The sequence below is a fragment of the Microtus pennsylvanicus genome, chromosome 10, assembly GCF_037038515.1.
Source record: "Microtus pennsylvanicus isolate mMicPen1 chromosome 10, mMicPen1.hap1, whole genome shotgun sequence".
Lineage (NCBI taxonomy): Eukaryota > Metazoa > Chordata > Mammalia > Rodentia > Cricetidae > Microtus > Microtus pennsylvanicus.
In genome coordinates, this window is record NC_134588.1 from 91653527 (window position 1) to 91668434 (window position 14908).

General features: G+C 41.5%; 1 protein-coding gene across 1 annotated transcript in view; it reads left to right on the forward strand.

Annotated features, from left to right (window-relative positions):
- The first annotated feature begins 11817 nt into the window (after positions 1 to 11817).
- The window catches only part of Cd84 (CD84 molecule), a 31853-nt gene continuing 28762 nt past the window's right edge, over positions 11818 to 14908 (forward strand). Inside the window, exons 1-2 of the mRNA XM_075989142.1 lie at positions 11818 to 12002; positions 14234 to 14364. Coding sequence (XP_075845257.1) covers positions 14319 to 14364 — 46 coding nt within the window. The 5' untranslated portion in view covers positions 11818 to 12002; positions 14234 to 14318. The remainder of the gene's footprint in view (positions 12003 to 14233; positions 14365 to 14908) is intronic.

The following is a 14908-nucleotide window of genomic DNA, read 5'->3' on the forward strand; positions in this document are numbered from 1 at the left end:
TGATACCTGCCAAAAGCAATGTAAGGGAAGAAGTATTTATTTTGGTTCTGAGTTTCAGAGGGCTTCAGTCCATCATGGCAGGAGAGAAAGGTAAAATAGCTCAGAGCATGGCAGTAGGAGCATGTGGTGAAGACTGTTCACATCACAGGGAACCAGAAAGAAAAGAGTGAGGCAGCAGCTAGGGGTCAAGTATAGTCTTCAAAGGCTCCCTCCTGGAAACCTGTTTCAGTCAGGCTGGCATCACTCCCTACAGTTCAGCAGCCTCCAACAACAGCACTGCCACCCGAGAAACAAACATTAGAAAGAACCTATATGGGACAATCAGATGCAAACCCCGATGGTCCCTGACTGTCTCATAATTTGTGCCCTTTAGTTTATTGTCATTTATTTATTTGTGCTTGCAATATATGTACATATCTGAAATTACTTGAAGTTATATAAATAGATATGCCATTCTGTTTCTCGGGCCTTTTGTCTGTTATTCAATATTGTACTCTTAGTTCTTTTCAAGTTACATATGTGGCTTTAGTTATATTTTTTTAATAGAGTGTTATATTCTATGGCAATGTCATATTTGTGGTGTATTTCCTTATTGATACCCAGGTTTCTCTAACTCCTGGTTATTGTGAATATCTATTGTGAACAATCTCACACTTAATTTCTCATGTCTTTGTATCTATAAAAGTGTTCTGAGTGGCCGCCACGGTAGAATTACTCTATGGAAAATGATGCAAATTAGCTACTATAGTGTATGCAGTTATTATCCTAAATGTATAATCCCATTCTTGGGACATTAAGATTCCTCTTCTCCCACCTCCTCACCAGCACTTGGTGCAACAGAATCTGGGGGTTGAGGATCCTGCTCTATTTTTAGCTGATCAAGCACGTGATACAGAACACTCATTTTCATTTTTGTATCTCTGATCCCTGGTGGCAGGGAGGAGATAGCGAATGCTCTTGATGCAAATTTTCATTCTATTTTCTACTTCTATGAATTATGTATACACACTGTTAGCGGATTCTCCTACCAGATTTCCCTTTCTCTTCCTGCGCATGCACAGACTTTCCCTCTCCTTTTGTGATAATATTAGTTGGCCGTGACACCTCTCTCAACATTGTACGGTCATTCACTAGGCAGAAGCCAAATTTGATTTAGATATCCATTTTGACATTATTATTTATGCTTTTATGTCTTTTTAGAATTTCTTCCCTCGTTACAAGATTGTAAAGGGTATTCTTTTAGATCATTATCTGATTCTCTATCTCTCTCTCATGGAGGATGAGGGCTGTAGATTAATTCCAGGGCCTCATGCATGCTAGACATGTATTCTGCCGCTCACCTACTCCCCAAGACCTTGCTTTATTTCTTTCTCCTCTTGGTTACAAATAACATTTAAAATGTTTTACTAGAAAATATTAATTATGCACCTAATGGGTTTCATTATGACATTTTGCATGTGTACCTAATGTGTTTTGATCTTGTTCTCTCCTAGTTACTCTTTCGTGTTTCACTTCTTCTTCCCAACTGAGCTCCACTTCTACTTTCGAGTCTTTATTATGTGTGGTCCTAAGAGTTTAATTAACGTGTACATAAGCATGGATGGGAATTTCTTTCTAGTAGCATATGCACCATACTGGTGGCTATACCACTAAAGAAAGTATCTCTCCCTCTGCCTTCAGCCATTATCTGCACGTCAGTCTTCAGGGAGAGCTGGAGCCCCAGGAACCCTCCCTGTTTTGGTGACAGCATGTTAACAGGTATTGAAGCGGAAAATAGAATGCAAATTGAGAGCATTCGCCATCAACTCCCCACCACCAGGGTCCAGAGATAGTGAAAATGAAAACGAGTGTTCTGGATCACATACTTGACCTGCTGAAAATCAAACAAATGTCATGCAGGTAGTCACAGTTGCTGTGACTTCAAATATGCAACAGCCCTGCCTTTCTTCTCCCTTTACTCCTTCCAGGTCTACATTCTTTCCACCCCCTTCTTTCGTGATGTTTCCTGGTCCTTGGAGGAAGTGATAGACACTTTGTTTGTAACCAAGCATCAAACAGTCCCTCTGGTCAATCCTATTTTGTCTGCATGGTATTTTTAAACTTAATGCATTGCACATACAGGAAAACAAGCTTCCAGTCATATTATTTATGTTCTATCAAACAACCCATTTCCTTTTTCTGTCAGGAAAATCTGGTAAGAGGCTGATCACTTCACTGAAATTAAGAATTCAGCTTAGTCGGGTTGAGTTTTAATTTAAGTGAGACTTAATAAAAAGAAAGCCTTTGTTTTTACCCAGTTCCTTGGGTGTGGTTCTCCTGAGCCTTTGGCTAAGACACTTAGAAAAGACATTGTTTTCTAAGATCTGAGAGATCTTTACAATTTCCTCAGCCTACCACTTCAGTCTAGTATTCCACACAATCTGGCAAATTAGTTAACAGAGAGATAACCATGGAAGTCTCTCCCAGAACTAAGAGCTGAGCAATGGTTTCACAAGCGGATACCATTATTAGGGATTAAATTCCCAAATCCAGTCCCTGACAGACCAAACTACAAATGAGAAATAGAGTCACTCCCCCACAGGAAGCCTTATCCTCTCTGTGGGGTGGGTGGAAGGTATGGGGAGGGAGGTAGAGAGGGGGAGAACTGGGATTGGTATGTAAAATGAGAAAAGATTGTTTTCAAAAATAAATTTTAAAAATAAATTTAAAAATGGAGTCACTCTTACCAAACTCACTAACTGACCCTTTGGGTTACTCCCTGCAGGCAACGGTGTTTGATTATAGAAAGAACAAGTAGGACATCTCTTTATAATGTCCTTAGCTTGTTGCCAAGTAATGGAAAATTCTTTCTTTAGGCCTTTACTATTGACATGATGCTTCTTATAAAATTCTGAGGCCTGCAACACACTTCCAATCAATAATTGATCAATCTCAGCGTTGCCTTGGGCTAGAGGACCAGGCAGACCTGTATGGGACTGGATGTGTGTTATGTACATCAGACAAAGCCTGTTCCTGATTATGTCTTGTACCTGGGTAAACAATGAAGTCAACTCTGTGTCATCTGGTATAAATTCAGCGGTTTCAATATGGAAGATAACTCTTTCTGCATATTGTGAATCTGTAACTATATTAAGAGGTTCTTTAAAATCCCTTAGCACCATAAGAATGGCATATAATTCTGCCTTCTGGACAGAATTATAAGGGCTTTGTTCCACCTTACTCAATTCGTCTGACTTGTAACCTGCTTTCCCTGATTTATTTGCATCAGTATAGAAAGTACGGGCTCCAGTTATTGGAGCATCACGTACAATTCTAGGAAGAATCCAAGAAGTTCTTTTTATGAGGTTAAGTCTACCACTTTGGGGATAGTTGCTATTAATTTCTCCCAAAAAAATTAGCACAAGCTCTTTGCCACGGTTCATTGTCTTCCCATAATTTTTTATTTCTTCAGTAGTAAAAGGCACTATAATTTCTGCTGGGTCTATACCTGCTAGTTGACGAAGTCTCAGCTTACCTTTTATAATTAATTCAGAGACTTTTTCCACATAAGTTTTTAATTTTTTACTTGGTTTATTAGGTATAAATATCCACTCTAAAATAATATCTTCCCTCTGCATTAGAATCCCTGTAGGAGAAATTCTGGAAGGCAATATGACTAGGATGCAGCTAAGATTTGGGTTCACCATATCCACATGTAACTCCTGTAATTTTTCCTCAATCATTGTCAGTTCCTTTTCTGCTTCAGCTGTCAGTTTTCTTGGACTATTCAAATCTTTATCACCATCTAAGGTTTTGTTTAAATGAACTATTAGATCAGGTGTTATCCCAACAGCTGGTCATAGACTGGAAATGTCTCCTAACAATCTTTGGAAGTCATTAAGAGTCTTTAACCAGTCTCTCCTAATTTGTGCCTTTTGCGTTTTAATTTTATCTAACCCTATTCTGTAACCTAGGTAATTAATAGAATTTCCTCTTTGAATCTTTTCAGGGGCAATTTGTAATCCCCACCTAGGCAAGACTTTCTTTACTTCTTCAAACATCCTTTCTAAAGTATCTTTATTTGAATCAGATAACAAGATGTCATCCATGTAATGATAAATTATGGACTTGGGGAATTGTTTGCGAATTATTTCCAATGGCTTACTTACAAAATATTGGCACAATGTAGGACTATTGAGCATACCCTGTGGGAGGACAGTCCATTGATATCTCCTATTAGGCTGAGAATTATTATAAGTAGGTACTGTGAAGGCAAATTTTTCTCTATCCTTTTCTTGTAATGGTATAGTAAAAAAACAATCTTTCAAATCAATAAATATAAGAGGCCATCCTTTTGGTAACAGAGAAGGCAAAGGAATTCCAGATTGTAGTGGGCCCATAGGTTGAATTACTTTGTTGACAGCTCTTAGATCTGTCACCATTCTCCATTTACCAGATTTCTTTTTTACAACAAACACAGGAGAATTCCAAGTGCTGGTTGATTCTTCAATATGGTGAGCATCTAGTTGCTCTTGCACCAGCTGTTCCAATGCCTGTAGTTTATCTTCAGCTAGAGGCCACTGTTTGATCCATATTGGCTTCTCAGTTAGCCATTTTAAAGGTAGGGCTATTGGTACCTCTAAAGGTTTGGTATTTGCTGTATGTTCTTGTACAGCCTAAATGGCTGGTGACCTTTTTCCATAATACCTCATCATATCCTTCCCAGAATTATGAGTTCCTGGAAATACAGTAATGGGTATTCCATTGCTGTAGCAGGTCACGGCCCCATAAATTTATGGCAATATTGGCTATATATGGCCTTAGTCTTCCTATTTGCCCTTCGGGCCCTATGCATTCAACCCATCTTGTGCTTTGTTTTACACGAGATAGGGTTCCAATTCCCAGGAACTGAACATCTACCTCTTGAAGAGGCCAATTCGGATGCCAAGATTCTGGGGTAATGATACTTACATCCGCACCTGTGTCTAATAAGCCTTCAATAAAAGTGCCATTTATACAGACTCTTAGCTTTGGTCTTTGATCATTAATAGAAGTCTGCCAAAATATACGTTTACTCTGTCCTACTGGGTTTTTTGACTCATCCTCCACACGTAATTCATTATTTAGACCAGTATTACTTTTTACAGCAGAAATTGGAGCTTTTAATTTTCTTGGTGAGGCACGTTCTCCACTGTGACTGGGAATGCCTGGGCCACTGTTGGCTTGGGGGCCTGCGAGAGGCCCCCCAAGGAGTTTCCCGATGATATCGGATTGCCCCGTCTATCTGTTGTTGACCTACATTCGTTGGACCAATGCCTGCCTTTACCGCATCTCCTACATATACCTGAAGGCTGAGGTCTCCTATTTTTGTCATTCCCAGAAAAGATATTATTCCTAGAAATTCTTTGCCTGCAATCCCTTTGAAAATGTCCTAATTTACCACAATTAAAACACCTGGCAGTTTGATGTCTCCTCATTGCTTTGGAAATCACTTCTCCTACCCAAGATTCATCATTATAGCTAAACATCTCAACATTCATCGTATGCTGAATCCATTCATCCATACGTGCTGATCTAGACTTTAAAGGCCCAATTATCTTTTTGCATTCTATGTTTGCATTCTCAAAAGCTAGAGATTCAAGAAGTATTCGTCTAGATTCTGGGTCTGTTACCCCTATGTCCAGAGCCTTAATCAATCTTTGCAAAAAGTCAATAAAGGGTTCTCTCTGTCCCTGCCTGGTATATGATTCAACCCTTTTTGCTGGATCTTGTATCCTATTCCAAGCATTTAAAGCTGCTTGGTGACATAGACACAGTACTTCATCGTCATAAAGAGCTTGGACCTGTGGATCAGCATATTCTCCTGCACCAAGAATTTGATCTTGGGAAACCTCAACACCTTTTGCTCTTCCTTGCTGTTCCATATGTTTGGATTCTTCTCTGAAATAATTTCCAAACATCAAGGAAGGTCCATTATCTAAAACTGCAGACACTAACTGATGGATATCATGGGGGGTAGCTCGAGCATTAGAAGCCCAAGTCCTTATCATTTCCTTTACATATGCATTGTGCCAGCCAAAATTAAAAAGAGCTTGCTTAATTTCTTTCAGATCATTCATTGCTATTGGCATCCATCTAGCTTCTCTGACTCCCTTTGAGCCTTTAGAAGTTGATGCTTTGTCAGAATTAAGTATAGGGTATGTCGCTAGAACCCTGGGTAAGCCAGTTCTAATAGCTGATAGAGGCATTGTATCCTGTCCTTGTGCCTCCTTACTCTGTTCACCAGCTGCAATAATTTCTCCAATCTTTTCAAATCTTTTTATCATTGTCTCTCTTAAATCCTGAATCTCCTGACCTGTATATATTTTCAGTGATTTCACTGAGGTATCAATTTTTTTGGTCCCCATTCTGCACCTGTGATTCCAAAGCTTTAATTTTTTCCTTCAAAGATAACATGTCCTCCTTAAACTTTTCTTGTATATCATGTAGATTCCCATCTTGGAGGTACATTCTGTCTGTTACCTTATCAAAACTTTGTGATAAAGTCTGAAGGTCAAATTCAACAGCCTGAACCCTTTCAGGTAACTTTCTAATACCCTTGGATATGGAGTCAATTTTGTCTGTCATAGTATCCACTTGTTCAGATAACCTCTGATTTTCAATAATTTTAATCCTGTCAATTAGTTGTTCATTATTAGTTCGTAAAGATTCTATCATTCTTAGGAGTGCCATATTCTTCTGTTCATTATTAGTATGTAAAGATTCAATCGTTCTTAGGAGTGCCATATTCTTCCTTAATGATAGAATATGGAAAAGAAAACTGAAACCTAGTAACAAGCAAATTAAGGTATCCCCATAATCATATAAACCTTGTATGATGTAATCCATTGTATTAGTAAATATATATTTACTAATCCATTGTATTAGTGAAAACAAAGCAGTAAAATTTGCGTTAGAAACGAAAACTGCCATATTACCTATTATCCAGCAGGTGGCGCTGTTGCTGAGTCACGATGAAAACGGGGTCCTGTTTCAGTGCCTTAGTAGATGTTAAAAACTGGAAAATGCAAGTTTCTCAACAAAGTAAATGTAATTAAATCAATTCCAGAGACGGAACCAGAAACCCAGAATCCAGGGGTAGAGAAGAGCAACCTGGAAGCCGCTTATGCCTCCACGTGACAGAGTCACCCTGAGGGGTTGCAGCTTTCAGCAACCGCGTGCTCTGGTTCGTGCCACTTAAGAGCTGTGCTTGCAAGGGAGATTTAAAAACAACTCAGAAAAGAGCAAACCACGCGGGCAGAGACTACGCGGGCCTGTGGAGTTTAAATCCACGTGGGGAGGCCAAGGCTGCCGCTGCAAGGCACAGGCGGCGGCTGAGGAAGGGAGGGCTCCTGCCAAGCCGAACTCGCTTGGGAAAGGAGAGGTTCTAAAACCAAACGTTGGGCGCCAACTGAAGGCGTAAGTCACAAACAATGCCACACCAGTTTGGAATTATGATTAATAGGGTGGTATTTATTTAAAGGGGAAAAACTTACAGATCACCATCCCAGCCCTCTGCGCAACCAGGAAGGGAGTCTAGTCACCAGCGGAGCAGGAAGTGAAGAGAGAGAGGAGAGGGAAGTGGCCGCTGTTTTAAAGGGAGAGAGACCACGCCCCAATGGGCTGGTATCTCAGCAGCTATAGGTTGGAGGTGCGGGAGGACCTCCCGCAACAACACAGTAAAGTTCCAGGTCAATTAGAGGCTCTATCTCAAAAGGAGAAGGCTCCTGAGGACCAATACTCAAAGTTGCCCCCTGACCTTCACATGCCTGTTGCACATGGACACACACACATACCTATACTTTCATACACACATGCATGTGCATACATACACATGACAAAGACAAAGAGATGTCTTAGGTTTGTTTTTAGAAAAAAATTTAAAGATTTATTTTATTTGTAATTTTGTGCATATGTACAATTCTATGTGTAATAGATAAAGATCTGGAGTTACAGGTGGTTACAGGTGGTTGTGAGCTGTCTGACTTGGCTGTTGCACTGAAATCGGGTCCTCTGCAAGAGCAGTACATATTCTTAACTGCTGAACCATCTCTCTAGTTCCTAGAAATTATTTTTTAAAAAAAGTTTTGATTAACTATTTTATCAGTTTGCCATTATAACAAAACCTTGGTTTTTTTACCCAATATATCATCATTTCAAAACATTAAATAATAACTTTTAATTTAGTATCCCCTTTCATCACAAGCATATACCAGCATTTTATTTCTCTAAATGGATGTCTTAATCACTGTCCTATTGCTGTGAACAGACACCATGACCAACACAACTTGTATAAAAGAAAGCATTTAATTGCAGTCTTCTTGTTTAGAGTTTCAGGGGTTTAGTCCACTATTACCATGGCAGGAAACATGGTGACAGGCATGGCAGTGTGGTGGTTAGAACAGAAATGGCCCCCAAAGACTCATGTGTATGAAAGTTGGGCTCATAGGGTGTGGCACTATTAGCAGGTGTGGCCTTATTGGAGTAGATGTGGCCTTGTTGGAGGAAGTGTGTCACTGTGGGGGCAGGTTTTGGGGTCTCCTATGCTCAGGCTACACCTACTGTTCTATGATATTTTGTTTGTGTTCTGACAAATAAAGCTTGCCTGGAGATCAGAGGGTGGAGCTAGTCTCTGGTTAACCATAGAAGCTGGGTAGTGGTAACACACATCCAGCACTCAGGAGGTAGAGACAGGAAGTGATAAGTGGCAGGTAGACATGATCTCAGCTTCCTCGACTGTGGAAGGAGAAGGAAGGAAGCAACTGATGACTGCTCCCAGCTCTTTGATCTTCCAGGATTTTCCCCCAATATCTGACTCCTGGTTTTATTAAGATTAATTAGACTAATGCTTCATCTAACACCTAACACTTCACAGTGTGGCTTACAGTCTCCTGCTGCTGCCTGTGGATCAAGATGTAGAACTCTCAGCTCCTTCTCCAGCACCATGTCTGCCTGTATGCTGACTTGCTTCTTGGCATGGCAATAATGGACTAGCTCTCTGAAGCTGTAAGCCACCCCAAATTAAATGTTTTCCTTTATAAGAATTGCTGTGGTCATGGTGTCTCTTCACAGCAATAGAAACCCTAACTAAGACACTGGCATGGTGGTAGAGAAACATGTGAGAGCTGATCCATGGTGGAGAGGGAGGGGGAACACTGGCATGGGGCTTTTAAAACCTCAATGCCCACCCCAAGTGACACACTTCCTCCAACAGGGCCACGCCTCCCAAGCCTTCTAACCCTATTAAAGTGATATACGCCCTGGCATCTAAGCATTCAAATATAGAGCCTATGGGGGCTATTCTTATTCAAACCACTACAACGGAGAACTGACCAACAGAGTTCCCGACATAGAGATCAAGACTGGGGATCCCTATTGGATAAGAATGAAATCAGAAAGTAAGTTAAGGGGTCAGGGGTGATGACACACCTGTGAACCCAGTACTGGGGAGGTGAAGGTAGAATGATTACAAGTTCTGGACCAGCCTGGGCTGTAATAACAAGGTCATGTCTCAAAAGGATGGAGGAGATGTAATGGACAATATACAAATCTTTCAATGCTTTTATTGTTTGACTTTAAGGCAGGTTCTCACTCTATAGCTCAGGGAGTTGTTCCTTCAGTTCAGCTCGCAAGCTAACATCAAAATTGTCACAGCCCCCCCCCACACACACACACTTGGACTTATCATGTTACCACATGCCAAGCTGCAAGCAGCATCTCTTAGATAAACAGTCCCAAAGGTCATCAGAATCTTGGGAGGATCTCACAAAAAAACAGGAGTAGAATTTTTTTTTCATTTTTATTTTGAAATATCCAAAATTCAACCACAAAATGAGAAAGTCCCACCAGAGCGTTCATGTCAGAGGCATTCTTGAATTGAATTCTACTATCTGTTGTGACATGGCTGTCATGAATTGAGGAGCTTCAGGTAAGAGCTGAAGTCAGCCCCAATTCCTTCAGCTTTTTCTCATATGGAATTATTTCCTGCAGTTCTGGAAATGAACCTGTGCACCCAATGAGTAATAATTGTGTCTTTTTGACTGGTCAGTGCCTGTTCTTTGGCGGGCAAAGGAATTCCCAGCAGGAATCTACCCAAAAAAAATTGCATTGAAATTTTTAAATTTTGTTCATTATACCTGATACAATGGAAATGTTATGCAAATAATAAAAATTTAAAAATAAAATAAGAGCACATTATGTTTGTCTTTCAGTGCCTGTTACCTCACGTAATTCCATTCTCCGGTTCCACCCATTTCCTCACATTTTTCCTCACCTCTGAATACATTGCGTACATACACTACATTTTCATTGGCCACTCATCAGCTGATGGACTTCTAGGATGCTTCCATTTCCTGGCGACTGTAAAGAGAGCATCAGGAAACACGTATGTGTGCATATCTCTACAGTAGAGCACTGAGTTCTTTGGGCGTGTGCACAGGAGTGGAATGCTGGCTCATCTGCTAGTCCTGTTTGAGAAATGCTCACCCAAATTTCCACAGTGATTGCACCACCTACAGTCCCAGCAGCCGTCAAACATCCATCGCTCTTGCCTCCCCTGCTCACAGTACTTTTTACCGTTGGCATTCTTGATGTCAGCCTTCTGACTGGAGTGAGATGGAGCCTCCGAGTAGTTATAGTTAGCGTTTGCCTAATGGCTAAGGATATTAAACACTCCTCGAAACATTTGTTGGCCATTTATACTTCTTTTGAGAACTATCTGTTCAGTTCATTTGCACATTTATTGAAAGGCATGGTATTGATTTCATTGTTTGATTTCTGAAGTACTTTTAAACATTCTAGATATTCACCCTTCACCTGGAGTGTAGACGGCAGATTTTTCTCCCAGTCTGTAGGCTACTTATCTGTCGTCCCCCCCCCCCCGGCTTAAAGCAACAGTAAACAACTACGGGGGGGGGGCAGGCTCTCACCTGTGCAACTACATGCAAGTCATGTAGGGAGCTCCAGGGCTGCAGCTTTAACATCATCGCTTAGGACGGGATTGGAATCAGCTGCTGTTAAGTCAGTCATCCATGCGCTATATAAGTAACTCCACACCCACGAAAAGGAAAGAGAACGCATATCACATCTGTAATAAAGAGCCCATTCTGGAATTCTGGGAACCTATGGGAAGAGTCAGAGAATGGAGAAAGTAAACTGAGATAAGTGTTAAGAAAGAAACTAACCATGCCAGAGGTGGTGCATGGTGCCCAGTAGAGAATATTGCTCCCCAGATCATTGAGGAAAGGGGTTCCCAGAGCCTCATTTGGAACATGGATTTTATGAGCTAGCGGAGAATTTGGTGGAGCTAAATGACTTGGACTGGCATGTAAATTGGGTTTATAAAGTGCTAATCTACAATAAAGGAGAGGGGGGGGAGGGAGGGAGGGAGGGGTCTTTCCATTTCACCTGAAGACACATGTACAAGACCTGTGTTGCAGAGTTCCCTACAGAAAAAAAGAAAAGATGAAGAAAAGTTGTACTGACAGAAGGCATAGGTGTTAAAACAACACTAAAGAAAGGACTAAGCTTGTCCTGAGGAGGAACAATAATTCCAGAGTAAATTAAATTGTGTACCTCTCTGTCATACCAAAAAATATGTGCTAGGGATGGAAACTGTTTGCCTGGCCTGGAACGGTCCCAGAAGTCGGATGTAGCTGATGGAGAGATCATGGGAGTGGCTGCAGTTGCAGTTCTGACCAAGAGCCTATCAGACCCAGCCAGGCACACTGGTGGCAGGCTAATCCAACTGCTCTTCCTATGCCCTGACATAAACTGCTGGAGCTGGCCCCACTAAGTCCACGGGGGCGAGGAGATGCATGGAAGTCCCATAGAGGTGTGCCAGGATAAGGAAACCAGAGGACTGAGGAGGGAATACATTTTCATTCTCTACTTGCTAACACGTTACCTTAGCTGCTAACTCGTATCAACTGATGAGTCAAATGAACTACAGTGGAGTTTTGGAGAACCCGTTCACCATTTAAGAGGTATTATTACATGAGTTTGGCTTTTTCTTGTTGTTGGGGTTGTTTTGTCTTTGTTTTCTTTTTTAAAAAATGCTAACTTTTGAGTATCTGACAAAATTAAAGAAATGTCTTTTTAAAAAATCAGTAAAAACAATAGCTATTTTGTATCAATTATTTTAAAGGTATCATATATGGATTGCGATAGGGGCTCCCAAAAGCTATAAGGTTGTTAAATGAAAAATCCAGAACCAATGGTGGGTTACCTCTAGGAGTTATGGCCCAGGGAGACCTTAGAGACCTTTAAAATGATAAATACTATTGTCACTGTGTCCTAGTTAGGGTTTTTATTGTCGTGATGAAACACCATGACCAAAAGTAATTTGGGGAGGAAAGGGTTTGTTTGGCTTATGCTTCTACATCGCAGTAACTCAAACAGGGCAGGAACCTGGAGGCAGGAGCTGATGCAGAGACCGTGGCGTGCTGCACTAGCTTACGCCCCGTGGCTTGCTCAGCCTACTTTTTTATAGAACCCATGACTACCAGCCCTGGGGTGGCCCCACCCACAAAGGGCTGGACCTTCCCCATCAATCACTAATTAAGAAGATGTCTGTATCTTATGGAGGGGTTTCCTCAGTTCAGGTTCTCTCCTTTCAGATAACTCCAGCCTGTGTCGAGCTGACATGAAACTAGCCAGCACACACTGTTATTGTTTGTGTGAGTGAAAATCTTTGAGAAGAACAACATCTGGGTGGTTTTGACACCATCAACAAAGATGAAGAAGTGACCATAGCTGTGTGGACTTATCTCTGTCTTTTATTACATTCCACCGGTCCTCCCGTCTGGTTTTCTGTCAAGGAAAATAATCATAATCATTCTGTTAAAAATTGTTTCTAAGTCACTTCAATCAGGAGTCATTACTCTGGGGTGTGTAGTTTAAGGAAGAAATGGGTTTTCCCCTCATTTTTATTTTATAGGTATGACTGTTTTTCAAGTATGACTGTGTACCACATGTGTGCAGTGCCTTCAGAGACCAAAGACAGTGTTTGATCCCCTGAAATAGGAGTTCCAGACACTTGTAGGCGCTGGAGATCAAACCCAGGTCCTCTGGAAGAGCAGAGAGTGCTAACCACTGAACCCTCTCTCCTCCAGCACAAGACAAGTTATCTTGATTTTTTTTCATGTTATTTGTGAGTTGTGCACTGAACTTGCTCAGCTGTCAGTTTCTCTTAGGTCACTTTTCTTGTTTCAGAGAGTGAGTACAGTGTTTCGGAGGGATTGGATTGTAGTAGAGTTATAATTTATTTCCCTCTGTGCTGATGATGACAAACTCCATCCCTCTAACTCTACTCCGAGAGTAGGAACCCATCTTCAATAGCAGTCACTACCAGGAATAGGCCCATTTACTGCTGGATATTATCTGACATCTCTCACGTTCCTTTCCTGGATCCTGGAACCCTGCCTCCTGCTTGGCGCTCCTCTGGGACTGGGCACTTCTTCTTGGGCTCTCTAACGGTGAGCACCTGTCTGGACCGCTCTGGCTTTGAATCTGGTTGACACTTCTCCGTCTCTGACTCTTACCCTGGATCTTGTTTGCCTCTAACTTCAGAGCCAACTTTGGCTCTAACTCTGTCTTGCCATCTGGAAACACGTGTCTGTCTTTCGGAATGCGTTTGACAAACCTGCATTGTGCAGTCAGACTGGGTCTTGGCGTTGGCTCAGCCTAGCTGGTCTTGTCCCACCAAGGCCTGCATGCAGTTCAGCTGTAGGGACAACTTGATGCTGATTCATGAGTGGGGGGGTTAACTTACCTAGGTGACAGTGGGCCAGTGGGAGGGATAGTCTCATGATTCAGAACACAATTAACTCCTTGGCTAATAATGCTAATTTATTCTGCTAAATTATCGATTCCTTTCAGAAACTGCCTCCAACTCACCCTAGCCTGGAATAGATGCCTCCACTCTCAGAGATCCTTGTACATTTCTTCTTGCTGCAATACATATCACCACTTACTGGAATTTCCTGTGTAATTATCAATCCCTCCAAAAAGGATAGAAACCCCACAAAAGGAAGGCGGTTAATTGCATCTTTGGTGTTGGTATGATCAGCACCCATAATATGTCTGGCTCATGGTAGGCCTTTAATAAACGTTTGTTGAATAATTACTTAACTAACAATTTATAGGCACTGTAGTCATATAGTGGAAAACACTGGTAAAGATTAAATTCTTAGCCCTACTTACACTTCCTCTCAAGCTACCGGAAGCCCAAAAGTGAAGTAAAACAGGCTGATAGCGTCTGGCGTTCATGCTTCCCCCAGAAGACTCCAGCCTGACCGGAGATGGCCCAGCAGCACATGTGGATCTGGTTCCTTTGCCTGCAGACCTGTAAGTTCTGAGCCTTGCTCAAATTCAACTCCTACTGTCCCATAAGATTTCAGAACTTATGCTTGGGGAGTCGTTGACATGTCCCTTTGATCTATTTTCAACAGAACACCCTGGGCTTCTGTTTAGATTTTACTCAAAACATTAAACTACAGGAAGAGCTTAGGATCCAAATTGTGTGCTTTATTTCTTTAAATGAATAAACCAATCATCTTGCACTTGATATTTCAGCTCCTAACTAATGCTTTCGATTCCTGTTACTCTCTCCTCCTCCCCATGATCATTTTGTCTGTGAGGCTTTCCACCAAATTATGTATTTGACTTAAGTTTTTCATTTCCAGCACCATGTCGGTTTGATTTTTCTTTTGTATTTCCATCTCTTTGTTTAATCCTTTCAGCTTAGCTGGTCTTGTCTCCACAATGTGTCTAGGACACAGTAGGCACTTAAAAAATGTTTTGTTGGCCGGGCAGTGGTGGTGCACCCCTTTAATCCCAGCACTCGGGAGACAGAGGCAGGCGGATCTCTGTGAGTTCGAGGCCAGCCTGG